The 17,121-nt window shown below is 34.7% G+C and overlaps 2 protein-coding genes across 2 annotated transcripts; one reads left to right on the top strand and one right to left on the bottom strand.

The window, feature by feature from the left end:
- Positions 1–1,916: 1,916 nt before the first annotated feature.
- Positions 1,917–10,085, top strand: rpain (RPA interacting protein). Its single transcript, XM_007255829.4, has 7 exons — positions 1,917–2,132; positions 4,357–4,551; positions 4,643–4,715; positions 4,826–4,940; positions 7,708–7,771; positions 8,072–8,212; positions 8,744–10,085. The coding sequence occupies exons 1-7, from the start codon at positions 2,061–2,063 to the stop codon at positions 8,771–8,773; spliced, it is 690 nt and encodes a 229-aa protein (XP_007255891.1). The 5' UTR covers positions 1,917–2,060; the 3' UTR covers positions 8,774–10,085.
- Positions 10,086–11,026: 941 nt separating this feature from the next.
- On the bottom strand, positions 11,027–16,411 carry LOC103043346 (complement component 1, q subcomponent binding protein). The gene is made up of 6 exons (XM_007255830.4): positions 16,092–16,411; positions 14,759–14,909; positions 14,216–14,309; positions 13,382–13,477; positions 13,131–13,256; positions 11,027–11,620 (listed from the first exon to the last, which is right to left on the bottom strand). Exons 1-6 carry the CDS (start codon positions 16,339–16,341, stop codon positions 11,471–11,473), a joined length of 867 nt encoding a protein of 288 aa, XP_007255892.2. The 5' UTR covers positions 16,342–16,411; the 3' UTR covers positions 11,027–11,470.
- Positions 16,412–17,121: the final 710 nt, after the last annotated feature.

The raw sequence follows: 17,121 nt of genomic DNA, 5'->3' as shown, positions 1-17,121 counted from the left end.
CAAAACTTTTTCATAAAGTTCTTTCCTCATAATTAATCTCTTATAAATAGATCTCATCAACCAGTAGAGCTTAGATCCACCCAAAACACCTGTCCTGAGCCCGAACCCAGTTTTAACCAGACATTTTTTCTCCTCCTAAATTATCTTGCCAGTTGTCCTACCCAATCAGTTCCTACTCAGCTTTATATTCCCATATTGCCCCATTACAAGTGATGCCACACTCGAGAGCGCCCTCTGGTGGTCGATCACCCCCCCCCCCCTCTTTCTCTTTCTCTTTTAACTTTATTGTACAAACAATACGCATACATGCAAAAAGGTGCAATTCAAAAGAGTACTGCAAGTAAAAGAAAAGTGTGGGTGCAAGCAAACGTAAATAAATAGAATATAAAAGAAGACAAGAAAAAAAAAACATACCAAAAGCTAGGGTGTAGATTCTAATATAATCTTCAATAAAAAAACAATTAATTTAAAAAAGTATATTATATTATATTATATTATATTATATTTAGTGCTGTCAATCGAATACAATATGTAATCACATTAATCACAACAATATTCTGTGATTAACTGCAATTAATCGCACTTGTTCTTCTTAAGATGCTAAAGAAGTTTTTATAGTGGAAATTTAAATGTAAACAAAATAATAACTGTAAGAAATACAAAATGCAGTTATATTTATATTAGTGGTGTCAATTAAAATACTAGTTTGGGTTTAGCTTCACAATCACAGAATATTGTTGCGATTCTTTTTTTTTCATCGATTGACACCACTAATTCTATTCTTTTCTATTATATTCTATTCTGCATTAATCTATGAGCTTTGCAATAGAAAATAAGAAAAAAGTGAAGTAAAGTGGCTTAACTTTAAAGCATTTATCTTTGTGGGTGAAATGTAAAGCAGGTGAAGTCTCACATAAAAAGTTATTACACTAAATAGATATAAATACACTGTTTTATCAGAGTTTTGAGAGTTTAGGTCTGAAATTAAATATATATAATTAAATATTGGAGGAATGTGTGCAGAGCTTTGTGTGAAAATATTTTAAATTAGTTAACTCTGTTTATTGGGGTTTTTAACTTCAATTTCCTCCAGTACATTTAACATGTATGATAAATGCATTTGTTTTTCAAAGGCAGAATATTTCTTTTGTCATGGAAGAAGAAAGAAAACTATTACAAAAAAATGAACATACATAAATAAAACATTGTTATTATTTTTATTTCACAATTACTTAATCAAACAGTCAATCAATCAACCTGTATTTCCAATGCAGCCTAGCATATACAAAATTAAAGAGACTGAAATATAAGCAAACAAAAAAAGATTTAATTAAGGAGAAATAAAATAATTCAGAATAAAATGATATGCAGACAGGTTAAAATGTAAAGCAAAAAAAAAAACTAAGAGAAAAATAAATGGACTAATAAAATATAAACACAATTAAATAAAAAGGTAAAAGGCCAAAAGTAAAACCAGTAATAAAATGCTTAAAAGGATGAAATGAATGAAATAAAATGGCTAAAAGGTAGAACATAAAATTAGATAAATAATTAAAAAGGCAAAATTTATAAAAAAGTAAAAAAAAAAGCAAATTTAGCTAAAACAGTTACAGGCTGTCTGAAGGTGGTTAGATAATCCCTAAGCAGTAAAAATAACTCTTTAAATTTAAGGTGCTGTTTTTGATTGGCTGATAAACTTGTCAATTCTGTTAAACAACAAACAGACTTCAATCTGTAATAAATGCAGGAATACAAAAAAGGAGACAACAGATGTTGTCTATTAAAATGTGTCTGAACAGGATTAAGAAAAGGAATTTTGGAAAATAACTAGTAAAGTATATCAGACCCATTGAAAAAGAGTGACTGGAGGGACTGAACTACATTTCCCAGCAGCCCCTGAAGCACTTCCGAGCTGAGGGTTCATAAGAGGCTGATTGGCGGAGCGGTTGAGCTGAAGGAGAGGAGCGGAGACAGCGCTGTGTTTCTGTTTTGAGTGTTTACTGAGTTTATTGAGTTTATAGAGTTTATATAGTTTATAACCGGAGTTTAACCTGTGGAATATGGACGCGGTACACAGACACAGATCCCTGTATAAGGGCACAACTCCGCCGTGGAAGGAGACCTACAGAAAGGTAATGAATCCGGAGCGGGAGGAGAGGGTTAGACCGGGCTGGTCTGTTTGTTTGGCTAGTTTACCTAGGCTAGCTCCTCTAAGCTAAGCTAATCTGCGCTAATCAGGGTTTTTCTGAGATTCTGAGAGTTTGGGTCTAAATACTCGGATATTCAGACTCCTGCTGCTGATTCTGTTTTATTATCGCACAAGACTAAACTAATATACTCTATATTCGCGGTTGTTACAGATGAAAAATTATGTATTAGCTAGTTAACTAGTAAACTCCTTGTTTAGTTTAGTAAAATGTAATGTAGCTTAAGTCTGTTGTTCTAGTTACACATTTCAATACGTCTAAACCTATAACAACTCCCTCATATAATTGTTTTTTAGACTAAATGTCTTTAAATACACTGCCAGATGTATTCAGGGTCCATATATAATTAAATATTAAAGGAATATGTGCAGAGCTTTGTGTGACAAATTATTTAAAAAAAATAGTCCCCAAAGACAAGATAGCAAGCTATTTGCTCTGTTTATTGGGTTATTTACGTAACAGTTTAATTTGTTTCAACATGTATAATAAACACATTTGTTTTCCCATAAGCACAATATTCTCTTTCTTTGGGAAGAATAAAGTTTTTAAAGGCAGCAATTAATCTTCACATCTTAGGTAAATATTTGTTTTGCTTCATGACAGGTTCAGTTAAAATATATACTTCACTTTTCTTCATATACTGCAGTCTGTGCACACTGTGTATAGAGTCACAGTTATTGAAGCATGTGTCTGGGATTGCATGACTGGATAAAACACTGTTCAGTACTGTTATATATGTGAACAAACATACAAATAAACACAATAGGCAACAGATATTACCATTATCAAATATTATTGAGGTCATTTCCATTGATTTGTATGATAAGTCGATAATGTAATTATCATGAAAGGCCTACATAAACTCAGGAAATAAAAATCTGAGTTTTTTTATTGGCTTGATTCAAAAGTGTTCACAGGTTTAAACACTTGTGCTGTAAATAAGATTTGTAAAATATTTGTAATATCCATGTACCAGTAGAGGCTGGATGCAGCAGAAATGGCGTATCAGCTTTTCAGTCCAAACAAGAGTATCTGGCATCCATCTGGTGCTTTTTCCTGTATTTTTGCTTTAAATTCTCCGAACATTATAAAAGCAAGTTCATTTCTCTTACTCCGCTGTACTGCTTAAAGTAACCATACCTTAAACATGGCGCTTTAGTGACTGTGTTTTTACACATGACTAATTTTAATCTGAGATATGACTATAAAAGCTAGTACTAACAAACTTTTTGGTTATTGGTAGAACCTTGATTTTTTTTTTTTTTTTTGCAGTAAATGATTTAGTTAATTTGTAAAAGTGATTCACGTTCACCCGTATGTCTGCAAACTATAACCTTTTAAAAACTGACCTGATTCTCCCTCCCAGAGTAACTCAACCCCTATCCTCCATTAGTACTGGGACCACTGCCTAGGACTTCTATTTAGGGACACTTGCTGACAAACATGTTGATGTAAAGGACTTTTTTATAGGGATTTAGGAAAGTGGTCTGATTAATGGATTAATGATTAATAGTAATGGATTTATGTATCAAATTTATTTTAGTTTTAAATCACTGGGAATTAAGTCCATTAAAGGAGAACTCTGGTGTAAAGTGGACTTTTGTTGTAGTAAAACATAATAAAAAGTACTTACCTTTTAAAGAATAGCACACCTCTGTTCTCCCACAGCATTCCAAGATTCAGAAATTTGAACAGTTTGTCCAAACACTCTTTAGTCTGGGTGACACGGGGCATAGTTTGCCCCGATACATAGTTTTTTCCACTGTTATCCAAGATTAAAGTAGCTCCACACCTCCTCGCTAGAGCCCTGACATTTAAAACGAGGCATTAATAACTTAAAAAGTGCACAAAAAAGCTTATTAAAATCACTTTTTACATCCCGTAACACTAGCTTCATCCCCGAGCACTGCCATTACTGAACTGAAAATAACATACATATATACACACAGACTCCGGCTGTACATTATGCAGATCTTAAGGTGTTTTGTGACCAATAGCAAAGATTTTATGTACATAAACTTGTGTGGTTAAAAGGGACAGTACCTTTTTTGTGTAGTGATGTATTTGATATCATAGTCTAATGCATTTTTTTCAATTAATAAATTGTACATTTATTGTCCCAGTTGCTTACGGCCCTGTTTTCCCCTAGCGCTGCATGGAAAGGCTGAAGAACAGTCGTTCTCGGTTACTGGAGAAGTATCGTCAGATGTCTGAGATGTCTGAGTGCACTGGGACCTCAGAGAGCTCTTTGCTGGTCCAGGAGGTGATGGAGATGGAGTGGAATACCTTGAAGTCTGCCAACCAGTCACTGCCGTCATTGTGGAAGAAAACTGGCGTTAAAGATGTAGGAGATATTTAATATTTTTTGTTCTACCAAAGAACGTCTGAGTTAATCTCAGACTTGATCTTGATTCTGTGTTTAATTGATTGTACAGATGTACAGTGACCCGCAAGAGTACGACGAACTGGCAATTCTAGAGGAAATCCAACAGGAGCTCATGTCTCAAGGTTAATATAAAGCAGTGTTCAACTCTCTCTCTTAGGAAAAAAATAAGGCATTTAGAAAAGTGAAAGAGAATCATGTTTTTTTTTTTTTTTTTTTTTTGCTTGTCTTTCAGAACGTTCCATCATAGAGGAGTACCACAAAAGCCAGCAGTATGAAGAACAGTATTTAAATGTAGTCGTGGAGGGAATGGAGGAAGATGGAAAGCTCATATGTCCTGTATGTCACGTGTAAGTAGAGCAGACAATCATGACTAGGTGCTGAATTGTACATATTGCTCTGTCCTGCACTTTTAACCACCAGAAATAAATTTTAAAGGGTTAAAAAATTGAAAGACCTATTCGAGAAGATTCCACCAGCTAAAATACTTAATTTTCTGCAAGTCCTTCATATGAAGACACTGATTTCAGTATGTGATGCTCAAGTCATTAACATTGTTAATGGCATAAAATAGCCAACATGTTGCTGATATGGCACAAATCACAAACAAACCTAAAAACATGTAAGCAGAAATATAATAATCAGTCCACTGCTTTTTTTTTTTTTAACATTGTAAACTTAATAAGGAAGACTATATATTAAAGCTATACAGGAACACGTGTGGGGTTTATATAGAAAACAAAAAGTGTTAAACAAACCAGAATGTTTTAAGCTTTAGATTTTTCTAAGTAGCACACTTATCTTTGAGGACAGATCTGCACACTCTTGGTATTTTAATCTGAGTCTTCATGAGGGAGAATCACCTGGAATAGTTTTCTCAGCATCTTGAAGGTGTTTCTGTAATCAGGAACAGGAGATCGCTGAATCCTGTTCATGTAGCTTACCATCGGCTACCGGAGCCTTGAGAGAGCACAATTGGCCTTGCTCTCTTCCCACATCACTCCTAGGGTGATGTCTGCAGCTAAGGGTGTCTGTGAGCTGGTGTATCAGAACTGAGTCGCTGCGCTTTCCTCAGAGTGCGCTGTGATTGTTCTCAGCAATGCTACATCAGCAGCATTTTTAAAAAGAAGCGGTGGCTGATTTCAGATGTATCGGAGAAAGCATGTGTTAGTCATCACACTCCTGGGGCCTCATGTACTAAAGGTGCGTACGCACAAAAACATTGCGTACGCCATATTTTACGCTCACGGTCAGATGTACTAAATTTGACTTCAACGTGAGAGTGCGTTCCTCCACGGGACTTTCGTTTTGGGCGTACACCTTTTTTTTGTGCGTATGTATTGTGTTTTTGTCATTTGGCGACACTTGGAGGCGATGCATTGAAATTACAACTAATAAGATATCCTTTATGCACACATTGTAGTAAGCATTATTGGTTAAAATAAAGTAAATTAATCAGACAATTTCATTGGCTTACAGAAATAATCGTTCAGCGTGTTTCCACTTAGCCTAGATTATATAAAAATACATAAAAGTTTGCGCTGGAGTTGTTTGAGATGGCAGCGTTGGCATTATTGGAAAATATTGCTAATGGTCTAATTAATTGAGAGCGCATTTTCCGTGAACATTATGTTTTTTTTGGCCCATGATGATGACTGACTTATAAGCCGTTTTAGATTTCCATGAGCATACAAGGATAAAAAACGTGCGTGACGTGTGGCTTCTAGGTAAGCAACTCATTTAAAGCATTTAAATGAAAGCATTTATTATCCACCTTAGAATAATACAATTTAAAACATGGGTAATTAATATTTATAATTAATTCATTTATAAATAATAATAATAATAATAATAATAATAATAATAATAATAATAATAATAATTATTATTATTATTATTACATTATACTCTGCGTAATTGAGGGAGGAGACATGGCAGGTGTGATGTTTTCGTGCACTTGCGGTTGATTTCAAGTTGATTGCGATGTACTAACAAAGTACGTGCAATTCTGCCTACGCACGGTTTGATAAATCCGGATTTTTTTGTGCGTACGGAACTTTTCAGATCTGAGCGTACGGAACATTTTAGTAGGAAGTCCACCGTGCGTAGGCAGAATTCCACGTACTTTCTCTTAGTACATCACAATCAGCTTGAAATCAAGCGCAAATGCACGAAAGCATCACACTTGCCACGACTCCTCCCTCAATTACGCAGAGTATAATGTTATATTATTATTATTATTGTTATTATTATTATTATTGTTATTATTGTTATTATTAATAATAACAATAATAACAATAATAATAATAATAACAATAATAATAATAATAATATTATATACGCATAGCGTATAATTACCCATGTTTTAAGTTTTATTATTCTAAGATAAATGCTTTCATTTAAATGCTTTAAATGAGTTGCCTACCAAAAAGACACACGTCACACACTTAGCTTGTTTTCTTATGCTCTTGGAAATCTAAAACTGCTTATAAGCCAGTCATCATCATGGGCCAAAAAAGCATAATGGTCACGGAAAATGCGCGCTCAATGAATTCGGCCATTAGCAGTATTTTCCAGTAATGCCAACGCTGCATCTCCAACAACTCCAGCGCAAACCTGATCTAGGCTAAGTGGAAACACGTTAAACGATTATTTCTGTAAGACAATGAAACTGTCTGATTAATTTACTTTATTTTACCCAATAATGCTTACTTCAATGTTTGCATAAAGGATATCTTAATAGTTGTAATTTCAATGCATCGCCTCTAAGTGTCGCCAAATGACAAAAACACAATACATACGCACAAAGAAAAGGCGTACGCCCAAAACAAAACTTCCGTGGGGGAACGCACTTTCACACGTTCAAGTCAAATTTAGTACATCAGACCGTGAGCGTGAAATATGTACCTTTAGTACATGAGGACCCTGGTGTTTGAGCATCACTACTGAAAAGGGGACTCGTGATTAGTGTGTTAAGTAATTGGCTGTGTAGATTGGAGAGAAAATGGGAACAAAATTTGAAATAAAAAAAAATATAAAGATAACATTGAATGAGGAGGTCTGTCCAGACTTTCTACTGGTACTGTATAAACTTAATATTTTCTGTTTGTGTTGCAGAAATAATCTGACCGTGAACAGTCACTTCACGTCATGTGTTTGTGGTCTTTACATCAACACTGTGGTGAGTCAAATTGACATGAAGAAAATCACAAATTCTGATAGTGAAATTAGTGTTTTGTTTTTTGCTTGTTTTTGTTCTTCTCCACATGTAAAAGTAAGTAATTATTGGCCATGTTAAGCAGTAAAATGAATAGCAGCTATCTGATATGACCTTTCTTATCATTGCTATAGTTTAGACGATTTATTGAATTTTAGTCTCGGGTAAACTTAGTGTAGGAACCAGTTGGGTATGATTAGTGATGTGGTTCTTTTGATTTCCTGTCCAGTTAGTACTAATGACTGTAATTCATTGTCCTCACAGGGGAGGAATGTCACACCAGAAGTCCTCCAGCATCTACTTGAGGCAAGAGTAACTGAACACATGGAGGAGTGTTTCCAGAACCCCACATTCTCAGTGGCCTCCAACATAGACGGTTCAGCTAACCTTATGATAAGCTGCAAGGTAAGATCACACAGTACGTTTTTCAGATGCGCATCTCCATTAGTACTGGATACCAGAGCAACCACCTAGAAACACCATAACACCACATTTTAACCACCTAGCAAGATTATACCATGATCTCAGGATATTAGGGGTGTCACGATTTCGATATTTCATCAAAATCGATTGAAATTATGTCATGGTCTTGAGCCTCAAAGTCAAAAAGAGGATTGATGATCCCTCCCTCTAGGCTGCGCAGCACGCTACACAAATGGCGCAGCACACTGTACTAAACTAGTTCTAGTTTTAAACATATAGCTTTAATGTCTTCTATATTAAATTTACAGTGTACAAAATCATAAACTAAATAAAACACATTGAAATGATAAGAGCTGTGAACTAACTTATAAATGGTACTGTATGTGTAATACCAGTTGCCATGGTGACTGATTCACAAGAACAGGAAGTTGTTTGTGATCAAAGTGTGTACATTATGAGTGAGAACCTTTTGAAATTAATACCGTTCATTAACTGAAGATCTCTTTTGTACAGGTGTGCGACTACCTCTCCATCGTCCTGTGATGCAATCCTGAATCACGCTGAGCATTATGGGATGTGGTGCCCTCCTATCCTTGGGTTTCCTTTTTAAATATTTGTATTTTATTTCTGTGAAATAATAATAATAATAATAAAGCTCTATTTAGTCACTTTAAACTTTTTAAATACATTATTGTACAGTGTGTATTGCTGGTGTATAGCTCTAAAGCACTAAAGCTGCTGCTACTTGGGTCAAGCTTATATTAATGCACATCACATTAGGGAAAAAAAAACTTCATGATATGTTAAAGTATATTGCAGTTCTATGAATGCAAGAATACAGCAATCAGCCATAACATTAAAACCACTTATGTGACCTAGAGGATCAATTATGCTGCTTCTGTGGGATGGGTTCGAGGGGTAGATATACAGTATTTGGCAGCATATAAACAGAAAAAGGCATAAACAAGCCTGAACCCCCTTTGAGTTTCTTTGATTTTACCAAATTGAAAACCTCTGGAATATAATCAAGAGGAAGATGGATGATCACAAGCCATCAAACCAAACTGAACTGCTTGAATTTTTGCACCAGGAGTAAAGGCATAAAGTTATCAAAAAGCAGTGTGTAAGACTGGTGAAGGAGAACATGCCAAGATGCATGAAAACTGTGATTAAAAACCAGGGTTATTCCACCAAATATAGATTTCTGAATTCTTAAATCTTTATGAATATGAACTTGTTTTCTTTGCATTATTTGAGGTCTGAAAGCTCTGCATATTTTTATTTCAGTCATTTCTCTTTTTCTGCAAATAAATGCTCTAAATGACAATATTTTTATTTGGAATTTGGAAAAAATGTTGTCCGTAGTTTTTACTCTATAATGTTAATTTTACTCAAACATATACCTATAAATATCACAAATCCACTTAAATATCACTATTTTTATAGAGTCATATCGCCCACCCCTAGTGGACAGTACCTACCAAACATTTTCCAAGAACTGACGACCAGTGAACCAGCAACAGGGTCATTGTGCCCAACACTCCAGATCAATGATAGCCATGATGGCTCCACCTCAGAACTTACAGGATTTAATAGATTTGCTGCTAATATCTTAATGTAAGCCCATGTCTGAAAAGGTCAGAACAGTTTTGTCATAAAAGGCACCTAGACAATATTAGGCAGGTGGTTTTAATGTTCTGGCTGATCAGCTCTAGCAGTGTTTTTTTTTCCATTACTGTGCAAATGTTATTTCCCAATATGACGTGTCTTTTTGTTAGAAGTGGTATTAGGAACTAGGTTGAAGCTCAGTTGACTGCACTTGATTTTAAATAAAGGTGAATAAACACTTGACTAATCCCTGCATGTGAAACTGGTCTCTTAATTTTAGGACTTCAAATTTCTCAAACTTATAAATGTTTGCAAATATATGTTGCAGTGAAGATGTGATGTGGTTCTTGTGCGTTTTATATTAGTGCATCTAAAAAAAAAAAAAAGGATCATAAGAGTATCATTGAAACTTTATTTCAGTAATTTAGTTCAAAATGTGAAACTCATAATATAGATGTTTTACACACAGTGATCTATTTTAAGAATTTATTTCTCAAAAAAAAAAAAAAAAACAAGTAACTCAGAATATTATATAAGACCAATTGGTACTTTCGGCTAGTGTGGGCGTTGTGCCAAGTCCTGCTCGAAAATGAAATCTTCATAAAAGTTTTCAGTAGCAGAAGGAAGCATGTCTCTCCAAACCATCACTGATTGTAGAAACTTCACTCTAGACCTCAAGCAGTTTGGACTGTGTGTCTCTCCACTCTTCCTCCAGACTCTGCTCCCTTGATTTACAAATGAAATGTAAAATGTACTGATGATCAGTGATGGTTTGTAGAGACATGTCATCTGCTGGTGTTGATCCACTGTGTTTTATTATCAAGTCTAAAGTCAGTGCAGTTTTGTTTTCCCAGACAATCTTACAGCACTTCATGCTTCTCTCTGCTGACAAATTTTATGCAGATGCAAATTTTATTTTGTAGCAGGATTTGGCACACTGCCCACACTGTAGCCAAAAGTACCAATTGTTTTCATAATAATATTCTAATTTTTAATATTCTAGACACTGATTTTTGAGTTTTCTTTGTGTAATAAAATAAAACTTTTAAAATAGATCACTCTGTGTGTAATACATCTATATAATATGAGTTTCATATTTTGAACTGAATTACTGAAATAAAGTAACTTTTTTTTTTGTTTGCTTTTTATTAAAATCAAGTAATTGAAATAACCAAGAACAGTCAAAGCTGATGTACAATTTTTTTATATTATTTGTAGAACATCATTGATAACTGTATCAGAAAAATACATACGTTTTTCTTTAACATTTCTTAATGGCTGGACAATGTTCATTTTCACACATCACTGGGTGGCTTTATACATTTGTATAATTTCTAAGGATTTCTGAGACACATCAAGCCCTAAATCCATTTATCTATATTGAACTGCCACTGGAGATCTGCTGTTCTCAAATGTCTCCGATTTCTGTAAACCACCTGAGCAACAACAGGCTAACACACAAATCTGTCAAACTCCACATTAAAGAATGTACACTGTGTTTAAATTATTTCAAAATAATATAAAAAAGTATAAAACATGTCTGGTACTGTCTTTATTTTGTCCTTACATTAGTATTTCAAATTAGCTGGAATAATAGAGAGAAATATAGAGACTGTGCAAAAGTTACGGACATCAGTTGCATTTGATGTAGCTGCTGAGGTCCTCCAGGAACTGGATGTACTCTTTATGCTCCAGCGCTGTGCTCAGCTCAATCAGCTCATTTGCAAACGTGTTGTCGACTCCCCGGTCGGCCAAGAAGTCCATAAAATGATCATACAGGGCCTGTGGAGATGATATATAACAATTGGTGACATTAAATATACACATACTTATTTTGAGTGCCACAATTATATATATATATATATATATATATATATATATATATATATATATATATATATATAATTTTTTTTTATAACCAAAAGTGCTTCTACTATAGATTTAATTATTTATAAGGATCAATCAATTTAATTTATGAATTAACACGAATTCTGTACAGGGTTCATACACGCTTTAACCAATACATTTCCATGATTTTTTCATGACTTTTCCACGCCTTCAAGGCAAATTTTCATGACCAAATGATTTTTAAAACACCAGTGCAAACATGCACAGTAAAACAAGAAATCAACTACAACAATTAAAATTGATTATAGTAGGTCTTAAATGAATCTGATAAAAAGGTTGACAATCTTAAATGATAAATTGTGTCAGATCCTGAAGGCTCCATTGTGTAGGGCTAAATTACTTAATTAACCCTGAGCTGACGTATTTGTTGGCTCAAAATAGATTTTCTCCATCACTTTCTGGGTTTTTTTTAATTTTCCAAAACTTATCCAGGCCTGGAAATTGCTATTTTCAAAAATTCCATATTTTTTTCCAGGTTTTCAATGACCGTACGAACCCTGTCTGAAATTAATCCCACTTTTTCTTTTTTAAGATTAGTCTCTTTTATATAACTTAGTGCTTCCTGGTTGATTGTAAGCTATATTCTGGTTTTAGGATGTTTTATCAACCTTTGTGTGACATAATTTAGCAACTGTAATTCTTTTATTTAAAGAGTTTATCCACTTTTGGCATGTTTGAAAATTGTAATTCAGGGGCGCAAAAATGACCATGTAGAGGCGGGGCTTAGAAAGGAGTAGGAGGAGATATTGAAACCAGTAACAGGCTTTTTGCATCCACTAATACAACCACCAGCGAAAACATCATTATTTATAACTGCAATAGGGGTGAAACTGAAAATTACATTTTCTGTTTCTAGAAAAAGTACATGCAGTTGCATTGTTTGAGCACCAGAGGACAGAATTTCAGTAGTGAAGGCTGTAGAACCATTGGGCGTAAGCAAAGGGTGGTGGCCATGTCAATCAATTTAAATTAAAACCAATCACATGACCACTTTTTGAGGTCAATCTATTTTTTTAAAAGCCAATCAACAGCCAGAGTTAGATGTCCAAAACACAAATTAATAAAAAAAAAATGCATTTTCTTTACATATTATGAAAAATGGTACCAGGGATGCCACAGAGCTGTATCTAAAAGGAACGATTTATTAACAAACATACCAAACAAAATGAAAGAAAAAATAAAAGAGTTGGAAGTTTGATGATGTTTGTTGGATCATCTTATCTATGTTCTGTGTATCAGTTTATTTAAACCAAACAAATTTGGACATATAAGGATGTCTTGTTTCTTTTGGCTTGTGGGAGCTGGGACTGAGCCTCTAGGGGGCACACTAACCAGATCTATACAAGCTAAAGAGTAATTTACAGGCACTCAGGTGTATTCTTACCCAGTCCAGAGAGTCTGTGTTCAGGGTGTAGCTGGTCTCTTTCCAGTCTTCATCTCCTTCAGGCTGGAAACTCACTTCCTGAATTGCGAAGATATCGCTCTCCTCCTGCCCTTTACCATGACCGATCTGCTCAAGCACAAACAACTTTAGATATAGTAATATTCAACACAGCACTCAGTATTGTACTGTATATTAACCTTAGACTGGTTTAACCAGCAGAGTCTGAGTGTTCAGGAGTTAAGAGGTCTTACCTCATCTTCTGGGAAATGGCAGTCGAACACCAGGGCATTTTTTGCCCCCTGTTTCAGGACTTCAACAACAAAGTTAGGTGTCGAGACGATTTCAGGCTAAAAGACAAGCAAGAAACAACAAAAGAAGCAAAACATCAAATTAAAGATTTGTTAGAACCGTGTTTAATATAAAAGCTGCTGGGAGAAATTCTCGACATTCAGTAGCAGCACGTATACACAGTACACAGACGTTCCAAAAAAAAGAATGAATAAGATAAGACACAAATAAAAAATACAATCAAAATAATAAAATAATGCTCTTATAGTGTCTTTTTTAGTGTGCATGTATGTGTGTGTGTGTATATATATATATATATATATATCCACTATTTTGGTTCGCATCTGTGTGCTGTTACTGTTTTCTCATCTACCCTTAAAGATACTTTAAGGTGGTAGAATGTGACTATTCTTTCATTTAAGGTGGAATGGAAAATCTAATTATTAAGCAAATTTCTTCCAGAAACAAGCTGCAATAATTTCATGCTTCTGTTTGTGGCTTCTAGTTTTAACTGCATTAAAAATCATAGGGGTTTATTTTAGTGCACAAGTCAGAAATGATGGTGCTGTAATCTGTGCATGTATACTGGGGAAAGACCTAAAACACCATGCAAGAATGTGGTGTAAATGGCAGAAAAACAACATACATTCATGCATTACCAATACATATATATATATATATATATATATATATATATATATATATATATATATATATATATATATATATATATATATTGGAATTTGGTAACCATTTGTAAATAAGTTTAGAGTGTGAAAAATGGAAGGATGCTTTACCTCCTTTTCCTCTGCCTTCTGTCCATGCCCTGGCTCCTCCTCTTCCTCCAGGGTTGGGGGGATACTGTTGTTAATGTTGAATGTGATGGTCACCCTAAGGGAAAAATAAATCTGTAAGTCTAAGATCCCAATTTGGCTAGTCCAAATATCCAATCCATTCAGCTGCTACTCAGCTGTATATCCCCTATCATTAGTGATGCCACAGCACAAGAAAGGTGAAGACTAGCACACGCCTCCTCCGACACATGTGAATTCAGACTCCGCCTCTTTTCTAACTGATGCAGCATTACTGAGTAGCATCACAGCGCACTAGGAGGTTCTGATACATCAGCTCACATACAGACACCTTGTGCTGATCAACATCACCCTTTGGAGTGATGAGGGGAAAGAGCGCCATCTATCCACCCAGAGAGAGCAAGACAAACTCTCTCAGGGCTCCTGCAGCTGATGGCAAGATGCATGACCTGGATTCAAACCACATGATCTCCTGAATGACATTTTATATGCAATCATGATTTTAATAATTGTTCATAAAAATCGTACCTCTCTCCAGAAAGGGAGCGAATGAGTTTCGCCTCTGTGCCGTTGAGTTTGAGCTCCCATCCTCCAGACATTTTGGGAAGAGTTGCACTTTTCTGGATCTTCTTCTCCTCTTTAATTTCATCTGAGAGGAATTCTGCAAACGCTTTATCGCCTGGAAGAGAAGAGAGGGATGATCACCACCACACATAAAAAAATGCTTATCTATTAAAAATGACAAGAAGCATTGACATTAGCTCCTTTTTATTTTAATAATTTTATATTATATTATTATTATATTATATAATATTTTGATGTAACAAATCATGTACATGAATGTACATGTGTAAATAATTGGAAAAGAATAGTTAATATGCAATAATTATTGCATGGTTGTTTCATTTTAGAAATCAGCAAAATGTTGTACAGCTTGTGGCTTTTAAAATGTCTTTAATGCAGGTAATTAGGAGTTCATTAGAAGCGTCTAACTAGTCTGTAGGAGCCAAAACTCTTAATGGTTTTTAGGGGATAACATACGCAATATTTTTCCCTACGAAATACAATAAAAAATTATACAATTTATATTTATAATTCTGGATTTTATTTTTGATATTCTTTCTTTCTCTGTTAAAAATAACTTACCCTTAAATTTTTTGTTCTGACTAAAATAAATAATGGCCGTTCATGTCTTTTTCAGTGGGAAAACTTATAAAATCAGCAAGGGATCAAATAATTATTTACCTTACTGTACTTTTTACAGTTACTAATTTTATAAAGCACCTTAAACTGGATCCTTAAATATGCCCTCCACTCAAAAGTTCTTGATCTGGATGGAGATGGTCATCCAAGTTAACCTACAGTACTCAACCTCAACCCTGCTCTGACTTTCATCAAGGTCACATTCCTTGTAGAAATGAACGGAAGTAGAATCACACATTCAGTACCATTCATTTACATTTAGTTTTTTTATAGAATTAACCCAAATAACCAGATATAATATCCTTTTAACTTGGGTAGCTGTCAAACTCATACACCAACATTTACAGTCACGCTCTGTCTCTGTATACTACAAGTATATTACATTAGTTAGATCTAATTAAAGTATAAAAAATAAGAAGTATAGTCCAATTTATGAGAGGCAAACCAAAATTAAGACTATATAATAGCTACTATATTTATATATCTCATAGTATTACAGTAAATCTTAGTTATAGAAAGATAAACTAGATAATAAGTCAGCTCCCTCTCCAGCCTTGGCCCCAGGCTCCTCTGTGTCTCTCTTTAACCGGCTGATGAAACCAGACACACGGCGTTATATAAGCGGATAATCCCCCTTCAGATAAATTAGACAGGTTACCTTCAGTGTGGAGACCCCCGCAGCCGCAGGGCACCGCCGGCAGCCCCCGCTCCGTGCTCAGAAGCTTCGGCCTGCTGCCCGAGGTCGCGCCGTTACTGCTGCACAGCATCCAGATGGAGCGGGTAAAAGGCCGAGTGGAGGCCGAGCTGGGAGCGCACAGGGCCGGGCTCGCCAGCGCGGCCCTGGCGGCCGGGGCTTTGGTAGAAAGCCGAGCGGCGACGCTCACAGCACGGCTCAGGGACTTCAGCATGGCGGCCTGATCTCCAGCAGAGTGAAGGACTGAATAGCCTGGAAACACGTGGGGAAGGACAGGGGACGGAGCCGAGTGCGAAGCCGGAGCTGATCACAGGGCTCTTTTCAAAATAAAAGTCTCTGAGTTTCAAAGTCACTGCTCACATATACACTGTTTTATTGTATAATTGAATTATATGTGTCTCACTTTTAACTTTAAATATTTAACAGCGTAATTCATTAAAAATATCATATTCATAAAATACATAATTTAATGTTTAGGCATCACATTATTAAATATTTCAAGTTTGGCAAAAAGTGAAATTCATTTTGAACAAGCAAAAAAATCTATAACAATACAAAAAATATAATATAAATAAATTAAAGTAAAAAAAACTAATTTCATAATATGTGTTGCTACAGAGTTTTGATGTCTTAACTAGTAATCTACAAGGTAGAAAATAACTTATAGAAAAATAAATAAAAACATAAAATGAGAAACGTTTGACTAGTACTGTGTACATTGCATATACAGATATAATAAAAGAAACGAAATCAGTACTTAATTTTCAGCTGGGGCAACAGAAGCTTAGGCCAGTCCCTAATGTAATAAATAAATTGCTAAATTAAATTAAAACATATGTAAAATTTGTTAAATAATTCGATAACATGTTGTAAGAAATAAATATAATTGATTAATATAAAAGAATAAAGGATTAAATCATCCTTTCATCCTAAGCAAGAAAAATGATAAAACATCAAAAATCTGAAAAATGTTTATATATATATATATATATAT

Source organism: Astyanax mexicanus, chromosome 1, assembly GCF_023375975.1.
Source record: "Astyanax mexicanus isolate ESR-SI-001 chromosome 1, AstMex3_surface, whole genome shotgun sequence".
In the NCBI taxonomy this organism is placed as follows: Eukaryota; Metazoa; Chordata; class Actinopteri; order Characiformes; family Acestrorhamphidae; genus Astyanax; species Astyanax mexicanus.
The sequence above is the reverse complement of the archived record's forward strand: the minus strand, read 5'-3'. Positions and strand labels throughout refer to the sequence as shown.